The sequence below is a fragment of the Pygocentrus nattereri genome, chromosome 5 (assembly GCF_015220715.1).
Source record: "Pygocentrus nattereri isolate fPygNat1 chromosome 5, fPygNat1.pri, whole genome shotgun sequence".
NCBI lineage: Eukaryota > Metazoa > Chordata > Actinopteri > Characiformes > Serrasalmidae > Pygocentrus > Pygocentrus nattereri.
In genome coordinates, this window is record NC_051215.1 from 20,993,438 (window position 1) to 21,020,747 (window position 27,310).

At 38.6% G+C, this 27,310-nt stretch overlaps 1 protein-coding gene across 3 annotated transcripts; it reads right to left on the reverse strand.

Moving 5' to 3' along the window:
• Positions 1-25,858, reverse strand: tmem87b (transmembrane protein 87B). 3 transcript variants are annotated; one of them, XM_017702654.2, is made up of 20 exons: positions 25,682-25,858; positions 21,177-21,237; positions 20,935-21,026; positions 20,707-20,841; positions 18,734-18,787; positions 18,600-18,644; positions 18,377-18,467; positions 18,111-18,172; positions 16,582-16,765; positions 13,988-14,087; positions 12,165-12,258; positions 9,933-10,004; positions 9,497-9,605; positions 8,160-8,218; positions 7,961-8,064; positions 4,431-4,504; positions 4,284-4,351; positions 4,143-4,195; positions 3,067-3,097; positions 1-2,960 (listed from the first exon to the last, which is right to left on the reverse strand). In XM_017702654.2, exons 1-20 carry the CDS (start codon positions 25,817-25,819, stop codon positions 2,919-2,921), a joined length of 1,668 nt encoding a protein of 555 aa, XP_017558143.1. In that variant the 5' UTR covers positions 25,820-25,858; the 3' UTR covers positions 1-2,918. The 3 variants fall into 3 exon arrangements, 2 of the variants coding, with proteins under 2 accessions (XP_017558143.1, XP_017558144.1); XM_017702655.2 differs by lacking the exon at positions 9,933-10,004 and adding an exon at positions 11,557-11,628; XR_005130321.1 differs by lacking the exons at positions 1-2,960; positions 3,067-3,097; positions 8,160-8,218 and having other exon boundaries at positions 7,961-8,089.
• Between the last annotated feature and the right edge of the window lie 1,452 nt (positions 25,859-27,310).

Sequence of the window (27,310 nt, forward strand, 5' to 3'; positions counted from 1 at the left end):
TAAAATAAAGAATCTTTATTTACATGTGAATCAAACCTATCAAAACACCAGAGCATGCATGATGAAAATGTACATTTACCCAAAGAGGAGAGAAAAATCCTGCATTAAATTCAGACAGCAGCATTTCTATTTGCTGAAGCAAAGGGAGGTGAAGAGTGCGTCGTCAGAATGAGTCAAACGTTCTCAGAAACAAAGACAAATCGCACAGAATGAGCCTTTCCACAGCATTGATGTGGCCAAAAAAGATGACAAATAAAAGTGCAGGTTAAAAATGTGGAGGAAGAAAAGAAAAAAAAAGAAAAAAAAAAAGGTTTGGTCACTGAAAAGGTAAGCACACAAGGCGAGCATGCCTGTAAAGTGGGTGTTATATTTAATTAAGAGCAGATTTCCTGTGTGTATTTACTCCTCATAGTACCAACACAGACCATCCGACAAAAAGAGGGGGGGAAAAAAAAAAAAAAAAAAAAAAAAAAAAAAAAAGTGGCCACTCCTCAAAAACAGACTATTCTTACAACTCATCAGAACCCGAAGCAAAACAAACGGTAAGGCTTATCATGAAAAGTGACACAAAGCAACCCTATAATAAAATCCAAAACAAGGCAAAGGAGGAGATACAGTATATTGCTCTTTATGTTGTGCTTAATGCTACAGAGGTTCAGTCTCCATCAGTTCCTATTTTTTATAGTTCTGAGTTTTTATACTGCACAAAACCTACTGCATCTCATTTAAACACCTTTTTTCCCCCAAAAAACATTTGTACTTTTCAAAGAAAAAATGCTCTGATCCACACAAATGGAACAAATGCAGTCAGGACAGACTCTCGTTGTACTTTCAGATGGAAGTGAACAGGCTCACCATCATGAAGCAGATAAATAACGCTATGTACAGTGAAGACGACCATTGGAGGTCCTGGACGGAAAAAACTAACCTACAGCAAACAGAAAAGTCTTTGGTCATTCAACTTCATGTCCTTCCTGAATACTTCATTGTTTAATTTTTTATTATCTTAAAAAAAAAAAAAAAAAACAAACAAAAAAAACCATAACCCTGAATAACAATATTTCAACACGCAGTGATGCTTTACACAAACAACACGTATATAAAGCATATTCATAAACAGTACCTGAACACTCCATTAATCACATAACCATTAATGAGTAGAGTATAATGTGATGAATTGAACTCAATAATCCGATCATAATCAGATTTCTGCAGTGATCTGCAGCACACCATGATTTAGAAATCTGACTAAGAAATCCGAGGCTGGATTTTAACTCGGTAATCAGATTTTTCAGCGCAAATAAACTCTTACTCTAATTTCTTTTGTATTTCTCAGTCTGCACATGCGCAAGAACAGACAGCGGTACCGGAAACAAGCGAGCAGCTTGATCCGCATCAAAACACTTTTAGAGCGACACAAACCAAATACATGCTTGACGAAAAGAAGGATTTAAATGTTCTTTATTTTCTAGATGATCCATGTTCATATTTTCAGGTAAAGTGATGATGCTTTTTTAAAAAGCAGCATCATAACGCTTGAGTTTTACGTTACGTTTAAATCACGTCGTCTTCTGTGAGTTTACTGGCTGGTTGTAAAGCAGAAATCTGATTACTGTTTGACTCATGTAGACCCAGAGTTTCCCCATTATCTGATTACACAACTGCATGTAAACGCCTTTATTAGACAACTGACAAAATGTGATTTTCTGTAGTTATCGGATTATTAAGTGCAGGTAAACGTACTCACTGATGTAAAGTTCTTATGAATATTGACACATTAATATATAGATTTCTTCTTTTCAGGGAACAAATACAGTTCTAAGCACTGTATTCAAAAAGATATTCATGCTGCGTTCATTACTGATCCCTTAATAATGCTGAAAAACATTCACCAGTAATAGAAACACAGCACAAATGGGCTAGGGGTTACTTTCAGCACACACGAAGGGCAGCATGGACATAGCAACGTTTATATTTGCTCACAGATCAGAGCATCAACTGACATTAAGTGGGAAAAAATGTAAATGGAATAAAATAGATCCTTTTTATGAATCACAGAGCATAAAAGTGGTGACTTTTGAAAATAACAATGACTACAGAACGACCACAGACGTCTACAGCCTGTTTATTTTTTAAAAAGATTTTAATTCAGGGTCTCACTTTATTTGGAAAGTCCACTAGATGTTCAAATTGTTGATTTTAAACAGTGTTGGGGTTAGGGTTAGGATTTGGACCAGGGTTATGGCTGGGTTGAGGTAAAGGTTAGGATTAGAGAAGGTTTAAAGAAAATTATGGTAAATTTAGTAGATATTTAATTAAATATAACTTGAGAGTAAATTAAGTATCTACAAATCATCTAAAGTGGATTATCCGAATACAGTGTTTCCTTCATCATGAAATATACACTAATTTCATGCTATACTTTCCATTCATTACATTATATACATTCTTCTTCTTATTATTATTATAGAAATGATTATGTACCTGTAATGGAGTGCTACTGTACTGTTAATGTTCGCGTACATGTAGTCCGTGTAAAGCGCTTCCCAACACATGAACCCCAAACAATCAAGAGTGCAAAAGTATCGCATTTAATAACTGGCCCTGGTCAGAAAGATCAGCTTACATCCATTGGAACGGTTGGTGACCCATCTGTCAAACGTGAGGGGCAGACAGCGAATAGTTTCGCTTAAAAACAGAAAAAAGGCGGTAATACAGACAAAAGCACTGCCAGGTCAGGCAGGAAGCTCCTGTGACATCAGCATGATTCCTCTTCTTTTTAGGACACGCTGTGGGCTCTGAACCTTCAGTCTCTCTCCTCTTTTCTCTGACCTTTATCGTCTTTCTCGCTGGTGAAGACCAGTGGTGGGAACAGCAGCAGATCTTTGATCTCAGAAGGAGGACAGTTATTTGTGCTTTCACTCCATTTTTGACATCTCGTATTTTGTAGTCATGATTTCCTGCAAAATGGTTAAAAGAAAGGCATTGAAGGAAGATTCATTCCGATATTGACACTACTTGAAAAAGTTATGTGCATGTGAAGTTCGTCAGTTTGCTGTAACGCACCTCATCAGAGTCGAGAAGAACAGGTAGAGCACTGAAATGAAAGAAAAACGGAGGGGAAAAAGACGTTTTATGCCTTTACTGCAGTCAGTGCACATATGCACTTAATATATTACAAATATTCACGTAATAATAATAATAATGTACATTTTATATTCGCTGCTCACACCTTTAGCTGTATGCACATATACTTCGGTACAGGATTGTAACTACTCCCATCTCAACCATTACTCAGACAGTTTACATAGTGACTATCACCATCAACAGTGAGTATCACTGTTGTCAGAAAAAAAGATCATATCTCCAAAATGATAACTTTACAGCAGAAGGAAAAAACATATTTTACTTTTAATGCAAGTAAACGGAACCAGATTATATATGTATGTCCAGCCAACAGCGTCCTGTGGGCAGAGTCCTGTGACCGCTTGATGAAGGACTAGAGGATGACCAACATAAACTGTGCAGCAGCAGATGAGCTATCATGTTTTTTTTTAGTTTTTATCATGTTTAAAAACTCCAGCAGCACTGCTGCGTCTGATCCACTCACACCAGCACAACACACACTAACACACCACCACCACATCAGTATTACTGCAGTGCTGAGAATGATCCACTACCCAAATAGTACCTGCTCTGTGAGGGTTTATGGGGGTCCTGACAAATGATGAACAGGGTAAAAGGGGGCTAACAAAGTAGAGAAACAAATGGACTACAGTCTGTAACTGTAGAACTAACAAAGTGCAGCTATAGAGTAAGTGGAGCTGATAAAATGGACAATAAGTGTAGAAACAAGGAAGTGCTCATAATGTTATGCCTGATCGGTGTATTTTCAATGATGAACATTAAGTTAAACTCTATGATCTGGTTTTCACAGATAAAATTCTGACTCAGTTATTTTCATAACATCTTCAAATTTTTGATTGACTGGACTCAATTGCAGCAGATTTCTGAATGAATTTTGTTTCAGAATTACGGAATCATTTGAACACAAACACTGCAGAACAGCATGAAAAATTAGCTCAATTTGTAATAGGACTCTTGACCGCCTAGAACAGTTTGAATATCACATTCGTACTTACACATCAGTTAAAGAGGTAGGAATGTTCTCTTCCACCCACTTCAAATCTTCATCCTGAAGACACAAGAAATGCTTACATTCAGGCTACATACCAGTTTTCCACATTATTTTCATCAAGGCACATTAAGGTTGTGATACTGACCGGTCCAGGAGGGGGCTTCGCTGTTCCGTTAGTCTCCGTCTTTGCTGCTCTCAGTTTTATTCCATCAGCTGAACATAACAAAAACAATGATGAGCTTATTTTGGTCTCATTTTTTCTTTAATGTACAGTCCAGTTAATTTCACTTACAAATGTTTGCAGACACTAGGAACTCTTCAATCTCTTCATCATCTGAATCATCGATCAAAGGAGTGAACGCGTACCTACAGAGACAGGACACAAATTGGCAAACCAATAAAGAAAAAGGTTAAACTCTGGAGCTGGGGTGTCAAACTAGACCAGGAAAAGGGCCTTATTAAAAATCTCAACAAATCTGTGGGCCAAAGAGCACCTGTTTTCATTTAATATTTAATTAATGTTGTGCTTTGTCCCAAAATATATCATTTCCTTTTCATATTTAATCATTTATTTGTTTATTTACTATTATTCATATTGCTATTTTAATATTTTATTATTTGTCATTCATTCATTTTTTGTTTAATTTTTGATCTCATCCTCCTTGTTTTATTTTGATTTTATTTACTTTTACATTTGAGCTACATTTCAATTATTGTTTTATATTTTCTATTGCATTTTTTAATACCTAATTTGAGTATTTTTTTATTAAAATGTAATGTTTTATTATTTGATATGTTTTTAAAAATTATCAATCCCTTTTTCCTGTATCATCGGCAATACAGTAAATGAGGGTCACCCTCAATGTTTTCTGAGGTTAAATAAAGGTTGGTTGATTGAAACTGGCCATTGTTTATTTGATATACATAAAACCTCAAAAGTAAAATTTGTGGTGAGAGTAGAGAGCAGGTAGAAGAGAATCTGGAGAGGTGGAGGTTTGCACTGGAGAAGAGAGGAATGAAGGTCAGTAGACAAGACGGAATACATGTGTGTGAATGAGAGGGATGCAGGTAGAAAGGTGAAGATGCAAGCAGTAGAGGTCGTAAAGGTGGATGACTTCAAATATCTTGGGTCAACCATCCAGAGCAATGGACAGTGTAGAAAAGAGGTGAAGAAGAGGGTGCAGGTAGGATGGAGTGGGTGGAGACGGGTGTCAGGGCTGATGTGTGACAGAAGGATAGCAGCAAGAGTGAAAGGGAAGGTTTACAAGACAGTAGTGCGTCCTGCTATGATGTATGGTTTGGAGACTGTGGCTCTGTCTAAAAGACAGGAGGCTGAGCTGGAGGTGGCGGAGATGAAGATGCTGAGATTTTCGTTGGGAGTTACAAGGATGGACATGATTAGAAATGAGCAGATCAGAGGGACAGTGAAGGTGGAGCAGTTTGGAGATAAAGGAGATAACCACTGTCCCCACAGACCTCTGTTGGGGTAGGTAAGTCAGAGTGCACATTACGTTGCAGTGCATGCTGGGAACTGAAGCACAGGGCATTGTGAAACAGGACATTAATAGTATTGCGGCCTGGTGGTAAGGAAAAGGTCAGTTCTTGCAGTCAATGTGTTGGACACAGGAGAAATGGGCTAGTGTGAAGATCTGAGCTATTTTTACAAGAGCCAAATCATTATGACCAGACAACTGAGTCTGAGCATCTCAGAAATGGCCAAGCTTGAGGTGTGCTTCCAGTCAGCAATCATACCTACAGACAGTGGTCCATGGAGGGACAAACCACAAACCGGCGACAGGGTATTGGTCATCCAAGACTCACAGATGTGTGAGGGCAATTAAGACTATCCCATCTGAACTGACAGGAGAGCTACTGTGACACAATCACAGAAATGTTTGCCATTTTCTGGAGCATTTTCTTGATTTCTGCATATTTTCTTAAATTTGCCTTTAAAAGCATTTACATATAAAACAGTACCCACATATTACATATCAAAAAAGACTCCCATGGGGAACTGTGTACAGAGATAATCCAGAAACCAGAAAAAGGAAATCTATTAAAATTCTTAATATTGCTGATTAAAACACAGCTTTATTCATCTGGCTGAATTGCTTTGGTGCTTGAAATGTGTTTACCAAAGTCTTAGGGTGACAAAAGTAGTGGACCATATGAATAAAGTAGTTGATAAATGTTCTCCTCATCACTACTTTCCAAAACAGCTGCAAACTTTCTACACACCACTTGCATCTGAGGTGAGTGGATGAAGAATGGTTTCCGGTGCAACGGGTCAGTCTTTTGTGTGTCCAATGGTCAGTTTCACACAAAATAGACGGACAAACAAATCCACCAATTGTAATCACTTGAAATCATGTGGACTGCTGTGTATGTGAGCGCTATTTATCTGGGGCAGTGTTGGCACCAGGATGCACTATGAGAAGACAACAAGATGGTGGAGGGAGTGTAATGCTCTGGGCAATGTCCTGCTGCGAAACACTGGGACCGGCATTCATGTGAACTTCAATTTGACCCATGACACCCACTGAGAACCAGGTGCATCTCTCATGGCGATAGTACTCCCAGACGGCAGAGGTCCCTTTCAGCAGGATAAAGGGCCCTGGTACACTGCACACACTGGCCCACATTTATCCAGCATCTAAAAGTAAGAGCACTGATCTAAGGTCTGGCTCTTCTCTTATTTTCTATGACCTTGCTAACAAGGACAGATCCTAGATCAGCATTTCAGCTCTGAGATGCTTCATGAATACAGGGCATTGTTGAGGAAACGGTTTGAGTAACATGATAAACAGTTTAAAGGCCTTTTTTCTACTGTCAGGCCAAATCTCGGGGCTATACTGTGCCATTCCGCACTGGTTCTGGACTCACAGGACTGGTTGCAGTTTTTTCCCTCTATTGTGTCGCTAAATCAGAAGGAAACACTGAATAAAACACTACAGAAATGAGTGGTTACTACTAACAGGATAATAGCTACATACACAGAACCCACCACAAATCACATTTGATTCTGTCTGTTAATCCAATCTCTCAGCTGCTCTCAGATTCTTTATCCTCTATATGGGTGTTATATAAGCATTAGCTACTGAAACAACCTGTACTGCAATGGGTTGAACCACAAAACAATTCTATTTTTTGCTATTTCTGCACTTGAACACCAGACATTTGAATTTGCACTCTCCAACATTTATCGTCTAAATGAATGTTTTTAAGAGTCGGTTAGATGAAAAAGAGTCTGTACTGCAGTGGGAGGTACAATACACTTGTGTTAGCTTAGCAGGCATAAGCTTAACACACTAAAGAACAGGTTTTCTGTCACTACAGCACTAATAACACAGCAGGATGAGGTGGCACAATACCGACAGAACAGCTACATTTTTTACAACATCCCACCGAACATTCTGTGGCCCCAAGTATGATTACCTAACCATACCAAAAAAAAAAAAAAAAAAACCCGTTGAGGCCGCTTTTTAAGCATTCCGTGTCAAATCATGTCCATGTGGAAAACCACACGTTAGGCCATTCGGCCCTGCAGTGTAAAAGATGCCAAGGTGTTGGCCTGGCATCCAATTCCTCAGATCCAAATCTGCATCTGGGGGATGTGCTTGAACAAGTCTGATTGACGGCGGCTTCACCTCACAACTTACAGAACATAGCTACCACAAGGCACCTTCAGCGGGCCTGCAGAAGAGTCCATGCCTTGGTTGTATATTAGCTGATTTTCAGGTTAGGCACTAAACAGCAATCAGATTATAATCTGCCTAATTTATGATGCAATCCAGAAACAAGTCACATGCAGTCAGAACTTGCCTTTGGTTGTTTGCAGATGGTCTCCAGAGAAACATGATGACCAGCAGTATAATGGAGAAAAGGAACCTCCAGAAGGCATCATCGACCCAGAGCTCCATCCAGTCCTGCTTACAAAGATCAGGTCAGACTCTGCTGATACAGAATGCACATTTAACTAACAAACACCTAAAGCCAAACCTATAGTGTATTAGATACTCACAGCCTGACAGTCTGCTAACCGGAATTTCTTTGTCGTCCAAACCATGAAAATAATAGAGGCTGAAAAAAACAATTAAAAGGTACATGCAATATATACAGAAAACGTGCAATACATCCACTCTACATACACTTTATGGACAAAATAATTGGGACACCCCTCCTAATTACTGAGGTCAGGTGTTTCAGCCACACTCATTTCTAACAGGTGGATCACATTAAGCACACAGCATTGCAGTCTCGATAGTCAACCCCTGGCAGTAAAATGGGTTGTACTAATGAGCTCAGTGACTTTAAACATGGCACCACCATAGGATGACACATCTGCTTAAGCAAGTTTGTGAAATTTCTGTCTTGCTAGATCTGCCAACTGTAAGTTCTATTATTGTGAAATTGAAGCGTCTAAGAGCAACAATACAGCCACACAGCCTGTCCTCTGTTGAAACACTCACTAATGAATTCAAAATTAGCTCTGGGAACAAGATCAGTGAAATAACTGTGTCAGGAGCTTCAGGAACTGGGTTTCCATGGCCAAGCAGCTGCACACAAGTCTAAGATCAAAATGCACAATGGCAAGCGACAAATGGAGTGGTGTAAAGCACCACCACTGGACTCTGGAGCAGTGGAAACGTGTTCAGTGGAGTGACGAATTAGCTTCTCTATCTGTCAGTCTGATGGATGAGTCTGGGTTCTGGCAGAACATTATCTGCCTGACTGCACTGTGCCAGCTGTAAATTTGGTGGAGGGGGGGTTGGGGTGATGCTATAAGGTTGTTTTTCAGGGATTGGCCTAGAACCCTTAGTTCCAGTGAAGGGAATCTTAAAGCTTCAGCACCAAGACATTTTGGACAATTGTATGCCTCCAACTTTGTGGGAACAGTTTGGGGAAGAACCTTTCATGTTCCAGCATGACTGAGCCCCAGTGAGCAAATCAGCTCCATAAAGGCCTGATGGGGTGAGTTTGGTGTGGAAGAACTTGCCTGGTCCTCACAGAGCCCTGACTTCAACCCCATCAAACACCTTTGGGATGAATTAGAACAGAGATTGTGAGCCAGACCCTCTTGTCCAACATCAGGATCTGACCTCACACATGATTTTCTGGATGAATGTGCAGAAATTCCCACAGACACTCTCCAACATCTTGTAGGAAGCTTCCCAGGTAAGTGGAAGCTGCAATGAAGTATCAACTCCATATTAATGCTTACGGATTTAGAATGGATTCATAAAAGCTCCTGTATGTATAATGTATAGGTGTCCCTATATTTTTGTCCATTTAGTGTATGCTTGGGAAAATTTCACATACAACTATTTTCTATTTTAATATTTGTCATTTTATACTTACCAATTACAGCAAAGATGAGGGTATTTGTGAAATGTCTGTACAATGACAACTTCACTGGGTTTCTCCTGAGCTTTAGTGTCTTTATGGTTTGCGCTAGACTAACAAATATTTGAGAAGAAGTCAAGGAAATAACATACCAAAAAGATCACCAATAACTTGCAGACAACATTGAAACAACTTAAAGAGAACGGTGTCTAATTAAAAAGGATCAAATCAAAAAGACTTTACTCAAAAATGTTAACATTGAAAACTAGGGGGTCCTTCAACATTATGCATTCAGAACCCCCTTAGCATTCATTTCTGTTAGTCTTTTTGGGTGAAGTAGTCTTTAAAAAACTCCAGGTGTTGGAGTCAGCATGCAGAGATCATGATGGAGTGGGGAGAGAACAGAGGAGGCCCCTGCACAGGTACCAAAGGGGTCAACCCAAAAGGATATCCACCAACACAGAGAGGAGTCAAGCAGTGCCAGGGGAATGTTGGCCAGCAAGGCCAGGTCAGAGTCTTTAGCCTGAGAGAGAGATGCAGAGGAGGAAAAGGAAAGAGGAGGGAGAGTAAGAAAGGAGGAGAAAACAAGCATGAGTGAAAGGGGCAACTAGGGAAAAAATAACCCTTTTCACCAGAGTTCAGGAAACTAACATCCTGTTCAGATAATCAATCACCACAATTTTACAACCCTGTTCATCCGAAACCAGTACAACGACAAATTATCATCAAACAGAGCACAAAAAAAAACTTAGATCCTGAGTGAGGATTTGGTGAAGGTTAAGCAGACCAAAGGCCTGACCGATTTATCGAGTGGCTGATAATGTCGGCCTATATTTCACATTATCCGTACTATCCAATTCAGCCAACAATATCACTAATAACTAGCATCTTATTCGTTTATTTATTTTTTTTTAACTGTGGCACTGCCAGGACTCAATAGCCCAGAGACAAGAACCTTAGGTCTGTCCCCTCTGAGTTTTAGCCTCCTGTCCACACAAAGATAATGTTTTTCAGTCACAGACATCAAAACTATGACACCATACCATTAATTGGTTCCTGTTATTGCGGCTTCTTTCTTTAAGAAAGCAGAACTCTGTCTGAAATATGACTGACAGGGTTGCTGTTGTGTGCTCGGCAATCTAGGAGTTGATAACATGTTTATAATTTAATTTTCAAATACAACTACTACTCAAAACACATCTTGCACATAATCTTGTTTTCAAACAAAAAATACTTATGACAAACTATTGTCATACAAACTTTACATTTGGTACACAAAACATAAAATGAATAAAATGAAATAAAAAAAACCCAACCATAAAACCATATTTTTATACTGCAGTCTACATTGTGTAGACAAACTGAATATGGCAATGGTAATAATAATAATAAAACTAATAATAATAGTAGTAGTAATAACAATAATGAAAATATGTGCATGAAGAAAAACAAAAATGCATCCAAACCCAAGCACTAGCTTGAGAATAAGTTATATAATGTTATAACAGAAAAAAACTTTTTAAATTAAATTAAGAGAACTATTGAAAGATAACAGTAAGAGGTGATTATCAGAAACCAAAAGCACCAGCATTCTGGGTATCTTCACTACCAGACTACAATAAATTATTTGAGACAGAATTTCTCTTGCTTAAGTTTAAGAAGTGTGATATCATCCAATATTATTATCTTAACTTTTAGCCCTCTAAATTCAATATCAGCCACAAAATACTGGTCTGGCCATATTTTGATCCACAGTCGGTTTGATTAGAACCACAGTTAAGGATGTGACTTCAACAATCTGCTTCTTTACTTGTTCTCTCGTAGGCTGTTTACCTGAAGCATTTTCACCAAACTTCAGGTTGTTTATATATAAAGCATTTATATATATAAAGTATTTCACAGTAAACATTCAGACTAACATTAAGACTAACTCCTAATGTTCCAACAGTTACACACATTTTATGGAAAATAAATCAGTACGCTGTCATATTACAGTCCTAAAATTTTAGTTATAATTGACATTTTAGCTATTTCTCTACAGTTGAAGTGTAAAAGCAAAGCGAATGGAAGGATATGAACCAAATGGCGCAGGAGTCAAACACAGCCAGAACAATAGCAGTGATCAGAGCTGGTCCATTGTCCCGACCCTTTCAGACCAACAAAAACATATGAGAAAACGGCTTCCTCCTCTTTTGTTGTACAGTACTGCGCAAAAGCTAGAAACAACTCTTCCATTTGTTTAATATTGTAAAAAGCCACCATTAAGTAAGAGAGAGACTAATTTCACAAGATATTTGTAAGGAAATAAAAGATAATTCACTGTAAGGAAGGAAAAAGCCAAAATTGGAGTTGAAAAACTTAAAACTTAGATCACAAGTAGAAAACGCAGTGTGGCTGCAGATTTCTTTGAGAAACTGAAAGCAAAATCTATTAAACAATGAAAACTGTGATAAAGGAAAAAAGTGGACACACTAGATAGTGAAAAAAAATTGACATTACATTAAGTTGTCCTGACTAATTTTATGTTAAATACGTTTTATGCTAAATATTTGTTTTTGACTCAAAAAAAAAAAAAAATATCTTGTACTTCGAATGTAAATTAACGAAGGGTGCACAGTACTGTACAGTTTGCCCTATAGCTGAAGCATTCACAGCAGTGCTGAGTTAATCAGGCCTACTTTACCCCAGTAATCCTTAGAATGCCCTCAATGGCAGCGAAGGCAAAGTAAAGCACACCCAGACCCACGACTCTGTGCATGACAGTTCCCAGACGAGGCCTAGAGGGAAGAAAAAAAATAAAAAATTCAGTACACAAATTAAAAAAAAAAAACATGGTCTCCAATTCAGTTTAGCTCCCTCATGACTGGGGCTCTCAGGGTCAAGGAATTTTAGCCAAATAATTAAATAAATATGATTAACGATTTGTCTTGTTCATAGCTTGAAATAATTAAAAAATACAAAGTGCTCAAATTGGCTGGTTACCCAGCTTACTTGCTTTATAGCAGGGGTTCTCAACCTTTTCTATCCCAAGGTTCACCCGTCTTTAGCTATAAAGCATGGCAGAAGAAAGCTGGCTCTACTGATGAATTCCGTCGTTTGATCGTAAAATGCAACCCACCAGCAGTCAGCACAACAGGACTCAGTTGGAAGCGGACTGACACCCGTAGGTTTTTGCTGGATCAGTTCAGCTGTTTGTTGCAGAATGTTTACAATCAAAACAGAACGAACTAAAGAAAAACATTTTATAGGTCCTCACTGAACAAGATAGGAGACAGCACCCTCTCCATCTCTGGCTAACCTTCTGCACTGTGCGGTGGTGGACGTGTAGTCTCAAACTGATGTTTAATTAGCCTGTGACTGTGATAAAAGCTCATTTATGTGTCTCTAATAATATTCGTATTGGATATAACTTGGAATTGCTTGATTCTTCAATTTTTAATTATTAGGCTTAAGGTAATCGTTTTCCTCTTATGTTTTTATGAGAAAGTATTGTTTACGGACCACTACGAACTGCTGCCTGTACAGGCCCACGGACCACTAGAGGATGCTTCACAGCCCAATGGTGGTCCCTGGCCCACAGGTTGAGAAACACTGCTTTATTGCCAACACTGCTGAATCAATGCTGCACTCACACAGACGTGAACATCTACAGTTACACAAATTAATGTGTGAAGTCAGGCAAAGCGCACATGCTAAAAACACCAGGATTATGTCGGCCTCACACCAAACGACTTTCCAATTTTCTTTGTAATAATAATAAAAGTAAAATGTACAACTAACTGTTTTAATATTTCAGGTAAGAAAACGTGCAGAGGAATTTAAGAATGACATTGCTGAAGAATCATCAATATTTATTTATTTAGCTTTCTGTTACACTGGTTTCCTATTTTTTTGTTTGTTGTTTATGGTTTAGTTGACCCAGTCAACAATGCTGAATTGTTGCGTATCTTCCCACCTATACCACTATAGAGTGGAAAGAAAGTGTTGATCTGCTTGTAAATTTCCACCAGGTGCATGATGGGAAATAATCTCAAAAATCCAGTTGCAGTCTTCGAAACAGTGGCCCTGCATGATTCCTAGTCTTTGCAAAATCATAGTCTGTGACTAAAAACTGTGACAGTTTACAGATGTGAGACGGTGACAGACTTTAATCTTTGAAAGCCTTTTCAGGGTCTTTTAGTGAATGGTTAGCATTAGCTGCATACAATAACATTCAGCACTGCCTTCTAAATCTGCTAGAGCACCATGTCAGAAGCTAGAGTTTTGTTTTTATCGTCTTAAGTCCCAGAACCTCTCAAGGAATGCATTTGCTTTCTTTTTGTAATAAAAGAATTAACTGCTTTTCTTTTATTCACGATTATTTGCAAACACACCCAATTCACACTGATTCTTACAGCACAACATAACTGTGAAAAACAACTGTAGATCAGTGATTATCTGAGCGATTATGTAATAACAGTGACCGGCCTAATCATGACTGTAAGAATTTAAAGTTGATCCACTCACTTGACTATGCCGTAGCCGAGGCTGACAATGATGACCAAGAGTCGAGCAAGAGTCCTCTTGAGAGCCGAGATGAGCTCAGCAAACACCAGCAAGCCTTGAGCTGTGGGAAGAAAGAGGAACATTAACTGGTACATATTAAGGAAGGATGCACCGAGACCACTTCTTTTTTTCCTTTTGATACCGATATCAATACCTGATCCTTCAGTATCGGCCGATACAGAGTTCCGATACAGATACTAATTTATCTAAACTAACTCATCTAGAAGTCCCGATATTTACACAATTACATTTTAAAAATATTTTATTTTGGTAAAATCTATGTTCTGCACCTCAAATAACAAATACTCAGCTAGGCAAGATGGAATCTATTTGTTGGTTTACATTTATTAGATGCTTAAGAAAACTTATTTTTGTTGATGTACTATTATATAATCAGTAATAAGAACAAGGTAAACACTTATTTTTGTTTATGTACTGTATATTTAGCATTTACTATTATACAATTAGTAATAAGAACAATACTTAACAACTTTTAATTAAATAAATTATTGTGCGAAACAGTTAAAACAGAGCTTCACAGTTTATAGAAGTATATAAACCTGTGGTGTTTATACATCAGCACACAGCAGCTTCTCTGGTTCAAAAACAGAGATGTGAATGTTATTTCACACCCAGATTTCTCGACTCTTTTGTCTCATATGTGCATCTTTTTCACTTGCGCTACACCTCTGAGCGTTCAGTAAACATCACTGTCGTTCTTGCTGTCAGTATCAGCGACTTTCAGTGTTTTTCTGCTGCTGAACGATACAGCTGACCGATGGAGGTGTAACACAGGCGGGGCTAGTGGATGCACAGGGCTGCTACGCTAAAGGCTAAATAATTTCATCCAGTGCTTCCTTCCGCACTCTCACCAACATTATCTCAGACTGTAAATGACCACACAGCGGCAGACTAGTGATTACTAAAAGAAACAGCTCAGCCATTCAGGTAAGCAGATCTTTTAGCGTGTTCTTCACACCAAAAACTGCCATTAAAGATTCTGCCATAACCATTTTAACTGCTTTTCATCCCACAACGCCAGTGTGTTGTTAAATTCTGAAATTGTATTATTGGTGTCAGTCATAAAGTACAGTATCAATACTGATGCAACACTAATATTAAGGCACCTTATGTGGCCACAACAGCCATAAAAAATAATAAAGAAATAGAGTAATTAGAAAAAGGTACTCACATTACATACACCGATCAGGCATAACATTATGACCACCTCCTTGTTTCTACGCTCATTGTCCATTTTATCAGCTCCACTTACTCTATAGCTGCACTTTGTAGTTCTACAGTTACAGACTGTAGTCCATCTGTTTCTCTGATACTTTGTTACCACCTTTTACCCTGTTCTTCAGTGGTCAGCACCCCCCATAGACCCTCACAGAACAGGTACTATTTGGGTGGTGGATGACAGCAATGCTGTCTGAGTGGATCACACACCACCACCACATGTGTTACTGCAGTGCTAAGAATGATCCAACACCCATATAGTACAGAGAAACATTTCTCTTTATTCCTCTTTTTAGCACACCTTCTTTACATAAGCATGAGACTGCACAGTCTACTGCCATATGGAAGATGCAGGACACCATCTATAAAAGTCATTACAACAAATCCATCAAAGTGCACCAGCTGAAAAATCACACTACAACAAGGATGAACTGTGAATGATGAAAATATAGTGTCCCAATACTTTTAGTCACTTTTATGATACTTGATATGGCACTGTACATCTAATCATAATAATTTAGAATATAAGTTACTGAAAAGAACAACAGCTGATAATCACACAATAATATATGATGTAATGGAAAAACATTTATTTCTCTAATAAAGGTGATATTAATCTTAATATAGCATAAATGGGTTGAACTAGAATGAAGATGATGAGCCAGAACCTCCCGTCCAACATCAGTCTCTGACCTCACAAATGCTCTTTTGACTGAATGGGCACAAATTCCCAAAGACACCCTCCAACCTCTTGAGGAAAACGTCCCAGAAGAGTGGCAGCAGTTAGAGCTGCAAAGGGGGACCAACTCCATATTAATCCCTACGGATTTAGAATGGGACATCCAAAGAGCTCATATAGGTGTGATGTATAAGTGTCCACATACTTTTGGTCACATAGTGCACATGCAGTTGTTGATACACTGAAAAAAGTATATTGTGGCATTCTTTATCACAATGCTAAATCCAGGACAACAACAAATATTAAATAAAATTTACTAATTAAAGCCTTTATGCTACTACTCGTTGCATTTCATTGAATCTAAATGAAAACCATTAATAAAAAGCAAAATAAGCTAACAGTATTTATGGAGTTTTTACCTGATAATTCAAGTGAATAATAAATAATGTTCAGCTTCTCTTATTCTTACAGAATATTATATGACATCATTTAATAAAATTGATTAAAATGTAAATCAATTTAAATTTGATTTTAAAAAAGTAACATTTTGATAACTGCAGCTATTTTGCTATATTTGATAACCTGAAGCTATTTTGCTAACGACTTGCAATCTCAATAATACCCAGTGTTTACTCACATGCTGAGCCCATGGCGTTAGTGTTCTCGTACTCAGCGCAGAAGACTGCCATCTCCACCATGCCCAGGAAGATCACTCCAGCTATCCAGAACTGGATGCGCAGCAGGTCTTTCCAGTAGCAGGAGGCCCAGACGAACCACATTAGAGCGTACAAGATATAAACGATGCACATCACCATGTAGAACTGTGAGGGACAATTAGACAAATTAGATACTGTAAATACACGCACAGATCCTTTACTCAGTCACAGCCATGAAAAATTGGGAGTTACATATTTCAGCATTTCCTTACTTGAGCTAAAGCCGTATGCAACAGTTTGAACATCTCTGGTCAAATTAGGAGACAAAAATTAACAGGGAACAAATTTGTCTTAAAAAAAACAAACAAAAAAAAAAAACTAAAAATGTGCTAATACATTTGCACATGCTGCATTTTATGTTTTATTTTTTCCACAATCTTAAATTTAAAAAAATTACAGAAACTGTGTAAAAAAAATGTGCAGACATCTGTTCTCTGAGGATGTGTTAACTTATTTTTACTTCAACAAAACATGTATAAAACAAAGTATTATGGTAAAGTGGGAGTGTTGGTGCTGTCGTCCCACTGCTTTAACGCACTCACTCAGGTTTCTTGACCGTGGAGCGGAGGGGCGCCGACATCTTAGGGAGCCTCATGTCTCTGTTACCTTCAGTCTCTCCTTTTAGTGACGCTGTTTTACAGGGAGATTCACTCGAAAGAGGCCCCGAATGTTCTGTAATAACTCTCGCTAGGATGAATCAACCTGAACTAAACAATGTGTATATAGAGCTCTGAACAAGATGGGATGCCCCTGCGTCTGAGCAATGAGGGAGGTGCTGGACAGCCGTTGCAACGTTTAACCTCTCTAATGCTTCCCAATATGTTTAGGAACATTGATCACCACGTCGAAATGTGTCTGGCAGAAAAAGAGATCGCTTCCAGCATCGTATGTAATCAATTACAGTACAATCGATTACACTGACGTAAAGGTATGTAGCGTATTTTTTTGGTTCAGGTTGCTTCGTCCTAACGGGAGTTACAACAGAATATTCAGGGCCTCTTTCGAGTGAATATCCCTGTATCTCGACCTGTTGCTTTCTGTCAACACTGTAAACTGTAATCAGTCTGTATGAACACAGAACTTTGCATTTCTTTGCTGAGTGGAACAACTGGCCGCCCTGCTCGGTCTGATGCTGTTCTTCATCTACCTTGATCAGGAGTCCACTGCTCACCAGTCTTCTGGACCAGTTTGACCAGCATGGAGCTTCCTGCTTTACAGCGCTGTGCAAACCTCACCTACACGAACTCACCCTCCTGATGATGCTGTTGCTGCACAGCCTTGAACTATTTAACCAAAGACACTGCTTCAACTGCCATTCCCCTTTTTGTATTTTAATATTTTAATTAGAAGAAATTTGTTCATGTGAACAAAGACAAATCACCTACACAATGTTATGTGCAGTGACGTAAGATAATTTAATGGAAGAAACAAGAGACAGTGAGACACTTACAATCATAAGAGGCCATTCTGTGACTGAAATAAATCCATGAGCTCCTTTCATCACCACAGAGACTGTAACAACAAAGTACAAAAAGGACACAATAATAACACAAAGCACAATTAAAAGCATAATAAGTTTACTACTATTATTATTGTGATTGTTAGTGTTATTATTAAAATTATTATTATCAGTACTAGTAAAATAAGTTTTTCCCCCTTAAACCATTAAACTATATTTTAAAAATGAAAGCCTTGAAAAACTAATGTCAGGCTTACACGTTAAATTCCAGCTGACATCTTTATCAGGCTGGATCACCACCACAAGGAGATACGGTCCATCTTTCCAAGTTGTTGCAATGACATTATCCTTTTCGGAGAAAACAGAAAGCTGGGTAGGGCTTTACAAAGTTCTCATGCACAGGTTAAATACAACAACACTCCTATTAAAACCCAGTCTTTTTTTGAAGGTGTTAAGGGAAAAAAAAAAATAGAGCCTCACCCCAGCTTCAGTTTCTCCTGTAAGCCACCTCGTATAGTTGGCATCCTGAAACGAGGAACAAAATACATGTCAGAGAATTAAACACAAACATGCCCTGTGGTCATCAAGTCAGGTGTGTTAATTGAAGTTCTTACATGAATTTCAGCCTCCTTGGGTGCGTCCATGGTCCTCGGCTCTGCTATCGTTTTCTGCAAATGAAGATTTTGAAAAAAGTGTTTTAAGTGGTTCCAGATTTCTCCCGGATGCCCCCAGCCACTACATGGAATTACACTATATATGGCTAAAAGTATTTGGACAACCCTCCTAATAACAAATGGTGTGTATGTTCTGGTGTAAGTGTGCTGGTGCAATATGGCTGGTGAAACTGGTACCAGTTCCTAACTGGTCAATACCGAAATACCAATAAGGATACGTTCACACAGCAGGTAAAAGTGGCCCAAATCACTTTTTTTGTTTGGCTATTCAGATTATCTTTTAAATGTGGTCTGTATGCGACAGTGTGATGATGTTACCCCTCAAGTAGAGGATTTTGGGTTTATGTATGGCTTCCTGGTCAGGTCTGCAGGGGGAGAGGAGACCAATAGGATGGACGAGACAAAAAGTGGAGTGCACTAGCAGGTGGTTTATTTACAAAACGTGAAACATGAAACAAAAAATGTACAAAGGAAAATAAAGTAAAATGAAGTATTTACCTTGAATACTAAGTGTCAGGCTTAGACTTGGCATGAGAAACAGCCGCGAGGCTCGGTCCCATCTCACCTTACAACTTCACCCACTCTATTCTCTAAACACTACTGGCAGCTAGTGTTTTTCCAATGGCAGTCATGGGCAGAAGTTGCCCTTTTCTCTCCAAAGAACCCCCAGGTTTTATATAATAAGCTCCGCCCTCGGTGAACCCATTCCCCACCATGAACAGTGCGATTTACATTTAAAAACAAACAATAGCGCTACATACAGTCAACCTAGGTTATGCAATCTGTAATGGTAACTTTGGCCATGACTTTATAATGTCTTAACTATTTCCTTTCTTCTTCCCCAGGGTATTAGATGCAGAATAGATGATGATGAATGTGGAGTTGGATTGATGTACAAATCCCATAAATTCTGATCTGGCTGTTCAGACTGAGTGATGGATTTCAGTACCACATATAAAAGCGTCTCAAATTGGAATTGAAAATGTCAGATTCAGTGTGTTTATCTGTTCACACTGACATACAGACACACATCTATGTCACATATGAAGAAGACCAGATTTGGGCCAATTTTACCTGCTGTGTGAACACAGCCTAAATTCCATTAATTCATTCTAAATAGCAGATATGGTTGGTGCTTGATTGGATCTGCGGGAGGGTCACTCTGCTCTGTCTGATGAAAACTTAAAAACTACAGGTAGGATAGTTTTATAAAAAAATGTTTCCAGCATTAAAAGAACATTTAGGATATTTTGAGGCCTAAATCAGTTTATCAGGAGAAACACTGATATTAAGCTGTGCCTGTACTAAATAAAAATTTAACAGCTAGCATAGCATAAATTGCCAACTTGACAGCGGCCCAAGTTTGAGCTTATGGTAACCATACACTAGAAGACTTTTGAAAGACTGAAGTCTGACACCCGATCACAGACAATATCACAGTTTTTTCTGGTACAAGTGGATCAGACACAGCAGTGTTTATGGATTTTTGAGGCACCTCAGTGTTGCTGCTGGACTGAGAATAGTCCACCAACCAAAAATATCCAGCCAACAGCGTCCTGTGGGCAGCGCCTTGTGACCACTGATGAAGGACTAGAGGATGACCAACACAAACTGTGCAGCAGATGAGCTATCGTCTCTGATTTTACATCTACAAAGTGGATTGACAAGGTAGGAGTGTCTATTAGAGTGGACAGTGAGTGGACACAGTGTTTAAAACTCCAGCAGCACTGCTGTGTCTGATCCACTCAGACCAGTGCAACATACACTAACACACCACAATTCACAATGCAAATAATACCTGCTCTGTGGGGGTCCCAACAAAATATGCAGAGAAACAGACGGACTACAGTCTGTAACTGTAGAACTATAAATTACTGTTCAATAAAAATAAATTAAATAACATGTTGACTCACGTTAAGAGTGGGAAAGAGCTGCATCCCTCTGTTGCAGGTTAATGTCTTGTATTTATGCTCGATGTACTCTCCTTGTGCAAGAGGGTTGGGGTCTAAACTCTCTCCCCGACTCAGCGGTGTCCTCTCATACATTTCCTGAGAGCAAATGTAAAAGTAAACATTAAGAAGAGACATTTAATACATGCATATCTATATGCATGTTTAATAACAAACATGCAGAATGCTCACCTCTACGTTGGTGTACTCATTGTGGCATGGATAGTACTTTAAATACCACCTGATGGTAAATGAGACTTCATCTGGACAGCTAAAGGAAGTCACTGCAAAATGGAAAATGCTGCATTACCTTTGGACAGTACAACAGATTTACACTACAATCATATACACTTGATTATTAGCACACAATCCATACATAAACATATTTGCTGTAGCTTCACTGCTCTTATTTCTATCAAAAGTAAATATATTACCTTTCAGTTGGATATTAGTGCCCTTATACATGGACTTTCTCACTATCAAGGGTCTTGAAGTCTGGAGGAAAGAAATAATTACAAGACTATTATGCAAGACACAAGCATCCTGAGCCAAAGCTATTATATAATGCAAAGAGTAGAAGTCTTGTAAAGTGAAATTGTATAAACTCTAGTAAATACATTCAGGGGCAACATTATGAGGACCACCTTGTTTCTATGCTCATTGTCCAGTTTATCAGCTCCACTTACTCTATAGCTGCACTTTGTAGTTCTACAGTTACAGACTGTAGTCCATCTGTGTCTCTGATACTTTGTTACCCCTTTCACCCTGTTCTTCAGTGGTCAGCACCCCCATAGACCCTCACAGAGTAGGTACTATTTAGCTGGTGGATCATTCTCAGCACTGCAGTAACACTGACGTGGTGGTAGTGTGTTAGCGTGTGTTGTGCTGGTCTGAGTGGATCAGACACAGCAGTGCAGCTGGAGTTTTTAAACATCTCAGTGTCACTGCTGGACTGAGATTAGTCCAGCAACCAAAAATATCCAGCCAACAGCGTCCTGTGACCACTGATGAAGGACTAGAGGACGATAAACGCAAACCATGCTGACACATATGAGCTATCGTCTCTGACTTTACATCTTCAAGGTGGACCAACAAGGTAATCAAGTGGACAGTGAGTGGAAACAATGTTTAAAAACTCCAGCAGCACTACTGTGTCTGATCCACTCATACGTTACAACATACGTTAACACACCACCACCATATCAGTGTTACAGTGCTGAGACTGACCCACCACCCAAAGAGTACCTGCACTGTGAGGGTCCATTGGGGTCCTGACTACTGTAGAACAGATTAAAAGGGGGCTAACAAAGCATCAGAGAGACAGATGGACTACAGTCTATCACTGTAGTAGGGCTGAAATGCATGCACATGCACGCACACACACACACACACACATAGGTTACAAAACACACCTTCCTCCTACATAAGGTAGTAATAATAAATGCAACAGAAGGACAAATTCATTTATGACTACATTCACTACACCCTTTTTCCTTTTTTATTCAGATAAAACTAAGGACAAATAGGCTAACCCATGTTTGTGAAGCTGTATTTCGTCATTTTTTCCATGTACATCATAAAATTTTCACAGAAAGGTTGAATAAATGGGCTTAATTCTGGAGAAAATAAGCCAAAGCTTTGATCTAGTAAAAGTGTTGAGTTTGAATAAAAACGTTTTGTGAGGAACAACAGCCAATTGCTCGCTCATTTTAAGAGACCATTCATGTTGCATAACACACTATCGATATAGTTTTTTAAAAACACAAAAGTGTGATTGATCCGATTACTTGATCAATTGATGAAAAAAATCGACAGAATACTCGATTCCAAAAATATTCGATAGTTGCAGCCATAAACTGTAGAACTACAAAGTGCACCTATATAGTAAGTGGAGCTGATAAAATGGACAATGAGTGTAGAAACAAGGAGATGATCATAATGTTATGCCTGATTGGTGGATATTCTATATTTCTTATTCTGAGATTACTGTAAGCTTATTATAAGACTACTTACCTTACACAATTTTTTACTTGTTTTAGATGATTTTATAAAGATGGCCTCACCATATTGGCAGATAAGTTAGCAGGTTTCAAGCACATTTCTTACAAGTAAAATTATCTGCCAACACAGTGAGAATTTCACCAAGGAAATGTATCTTATGTATCTAATCTTATAATTAGCTAACAGCAATCTCACAATGAGAAACATTAGATATATCAACTAGATTAAAGGCACTTTCACTTGAAAGACACCTTTTTTTACAGTCGTGCTGCTGAGCCAAAGCATCAGCTTTCAAAGAGAGCTACCAGATATCTTCTGGACTGCGCACACGGAAAAATGGTGTCTTTAAATATTTGATACACCACCTTCAAAGTAAACGTGAGAAAAAAAAAAACACTTATTTGACAGTGGAAACAGCGACCAAGCAGTAGGAGGTCTGTCAACATCCTTAACGCTTTGTTAAAGTGATGTATAAAGTAGCTAGAAAAGGCAGAATCTCAAAAAACAGGTCCCTACTACCTATATAGTGCCATATGTAGGTCTTCAAATACATGTCGCTACAAACAGTGCATAACGTCTAATAAAGAGATATATGGGATTTAGCCACATGCACAGTTCTATACTGGACATACAGTACACTGTCTGGGTGTAGAGGTAACTCATATAGTGCACTCCTGCATAGTCCATTTGGGATACTGCCCAATTGTCAGACCAGCTAGGGAGGCAAATATAGGGATTATCGAAAAGGGAGCTAAACAGATTTTTCAAAATATCTGAATAATTATCTGGTTAGGATGTAAACAAGAGTCATTCAGAGCGGTTTGGTGTGAAATGCTCTGTTCTAGAGAAACATAGAGTCAGAACTGCTCACAGTGGTGGTGATAGGAACAAGACGTCCACCTCTAAAAGCTCCCTCACGGAGAGTTCCTACATGAAATGGTTATGAATTCACTGCCTGATGACTGAGACGCTGTTTTATGATAGTTGAGAGAACTTAAACTCCATTCATGTTGGAGAAATACATGCAGGGCGCTGTGCAGCAAAATAGTCCCCAAATAAAACGTATTATTCCAGATTTTCCACTATTTTCCATCATCAACATTCAGAAGACTTGTGTAGGTTCACTGGTGGTTCTGGATGGTAAATGGTAAATGTGGGTTGTAGTCCTCACAACTCCTGGTTCCTATCACCACCACTGTAAACAAGTTTTTTCTAAAATACATGATTTCGATTCAAAGCACCCTGAATGACTTTGTTTACATCTCTTTAATCAAACAAAAAAATAAAAATCAGTACAAAACTCCCTTTTAATCATGTAACAATGCATATTTAGTTCATAAGGTACTCCTGTGAAGTAAATACACAACTGTGAAAAGCAATAAATATGTAGTAAACCTTTAAACCTATAAAACATGAGGTATGTTTTATAACACTGGCAAAAAAAATCATGTTTGTTGTATCGGCATCGTAGGGAAGGCCGTTTCCGCCACTGGACAAAAATATACAGTAAGTCACAATAGTAAAGACAGTTTCTATAACTATAACTTGGTTTTTCATAATGACATTCCTTCTCACAATTATGATTAGTATCTCATAATAATCTGATTCCATCTCATAACAATAACTTAATACCTCATATTATGACTCAATCACTCAGTATGTCATGATTTTGACTTAACATCTTATAATTATTAATTTATTTCTCATAATAGTGAAATTCCATGTCACAGTTATGACTTAATATCTCAATAACGACTAAGCCTTTCATAATTACTTAGTATGTCATAATTATGACATAAAAGCTCATAATTAAGAATTAGCATCTCATAATCATTACTCAATTTCTCATAATAGTAACTAACCATCCCATTCTTATGATTGAGTATCTCAAAATAATGACATTCAATCTCATAATTATGACTTAATATCTTAAAGTTAAGTTATCGTCTCATGTTCATGACTTTCTGTCTTATAATAACTTAATATCTCATTTTATGACTTGGTATGTCATGATTATGACTTCATATCTTATAACTATGAATTAGCATCTCATAGTTATGACTTTGTGTCTTATAAGTGAGATTCAATCGCATAGTTATGACTTAATATCTCAAAAATGACTAAGTTTCTCATAATAATTACTTAGATGGTCACAATTATGACTTAATATCTTATAATCAAGAATGAGCATCTCATAATTATCAGTTAATTCCTCATAGTAATTTATAATAACGACTAAGCATCTCATTATAATGGCACTCTTAATCATTCATTGTACATAGTCGATTCGCTTCTCATTATCACGTGATAGTAAACAATTATTACGACATGCCGAGTCATAATTAGGGAAAGGTTCCTAGTTATTAGGAGTTACTTAACTTATATCCTTATATCCTACTAGCTACAGTTTTAGGAGGGGAACCAGAATTAAAAACAGCCTCACAGAGGTTCGCCCTGACAGGCTATCATGAGAGAAATAAACAAGAGACGTTTTTCACAAACGATTAGAAACTCTCTCCGCGTCGGAAATTCCGGTGAATCTGATTAAAACCGCTTAAAAGTAAAATTAAATGAAGTAAAACCACAACAGCAGGCGAGCTAGCTGATGTTAGCTCTCCCTGGAAACGCCACATCAGCTGGCCAGCTGGTTAGCTTAGCTGAGCTAAGCTAAGCTAAGCGAAGCTAAACAGCGGTGAAGCAAGTCCTGCTGCTCGTGTTTACAGCCTGTCGCCCCGTAAACGCGGTAAATGATGTTTCCGATCCGCGTTCTGTTTGGACCGGACACCGCGGTGAGTAACAGGGCAGTGAAAGCCGAACGTTAGCCGCTCTGAAAGTGGACACTCCGGCTACTCCGGCTAGCTAAGCTCGGTAGCAGGTCTCCGTCCGCGGCCCGTCCGTACATCACCAGGCTGTCTGAGGTCTCTGAGACGCTGCTTACATTGTTGACAGCTAAAGTCCGGTGTCCGGTCTCCGGAGCGGCGTCCACTCCGCTGGAGAAACAGCTAAATACCGTCCAGGACAGGAGAGAAAACCACAGCATGTTCTTGAGGAACACGGAACCGTCCGCGCAGGCCATCTCGGCTTCGCTGCTGTCAGTGGAGTCGGGAACAACGCGTGCGAGTGCGCGCGCCTGCGCGTGCGTGCGTCACCAGCTCACCTGGGGCGCCGGCGCTCCGGCGCACCTGCCCGGCATGTCTGATCTAAGAAGTGATGATCTAAGGAAATATTGGAATTGTCACAGAGTAAGACGCGGAAAAATTAGAGTTTTAAGATAAAGAAATTTTGGTAACACTTTCTATGAATTTCTACGAATGTAAGCATCTATAAACACATTCATTAAATGCTATACGTATACGTTTTCTATGCATTTACATTACAATCGCAGTATTGGTCAGAAAAATCGCAATTAGAATCGCAATTAGAATCGCAATTTTGATTGATCTGTTTCCAGGTGTGTGTTAAGGTGTTGCGAAGTATTTGCATTGGTATCCTAGGTGGTTGCTGTATTTACAGGTGGTTGCTAAGGTGTTGCTAAGTATTTGTGCTGGGATCCTAGGTGGTTGCAAGGGTGTTGCACTATTCCCAGGTGGTTGCTAAGTATTTGCGTTGGTATCCAAAGTGTTTGCAAGGGGGTTGCTCTATTCCCAGGTGGCTGCTAAGTATTTGCATTGGTATCCTAGGTGGTTGCTCTAATCCTCGGTGGTTCCTAAGGTTTTGCTAAGTATTTGCACTGATATCCTAGGTGGTTGCAAGGGTGTTGCACTATTCCCAGGTGGTTGCTAAGTATTTGCGTTGGTATCCTAGGTGGTTGCTCTAATCCTCGGTGGTTGCTAAGGTTTTGCTAAGTATTTGCGCTGATATCCTAGGTGGTTGCATACTGGGTGCTCTATTCCCAGGTGGTTGCTAGGGTGACACTAGAGCATCTAGCCTATGAGCACCAAGCTCTATCATAAATTTAACATAAATGGTTAAAAGTTCATACAATCCATACATGCAAACTAAGCTGCCTGTTTTGAATTTATTATTTTTGTGATGTCACAAAAAAAACCCACATTTGTGTATTCCCCCTTTTAATCTAAAGTATGTAATCCCCACCCACACATGCTGAACTCATAGGGAGTGTTTTAGCTTGGACTGAAACAGGCCAGCCAATCAGACTGGAGCTCGTTTACATATATTGCCTGTATAATTCTAAGGGATAAAGAGACGCTGGAAAATGATCATGAGAAAAAATGAATCACAGCCTTTTTTGCTACATAAAACCATGCAAATGTTATAAAATGCACCATAATGGAAAAAAACAAATAAAATACAAGAAAATTGCAGAAATGTTTTTAATAATCAGAAGATTTACAGCAATTAATTTCACTCACAGGGTTAAGTCACCAAGTACCGCACTGAATGGTACAATTACAAAAACTCCTCAGACATAAGCCGACTTTTTTCCTTTATCAAGAAATGAAAATATAAACATCTGGACCATGTACACATACCTATGTACATCATATATACAAATAGATACCTAATATACATATTTAATCAAATGTACATAAAATTATGACTTCTA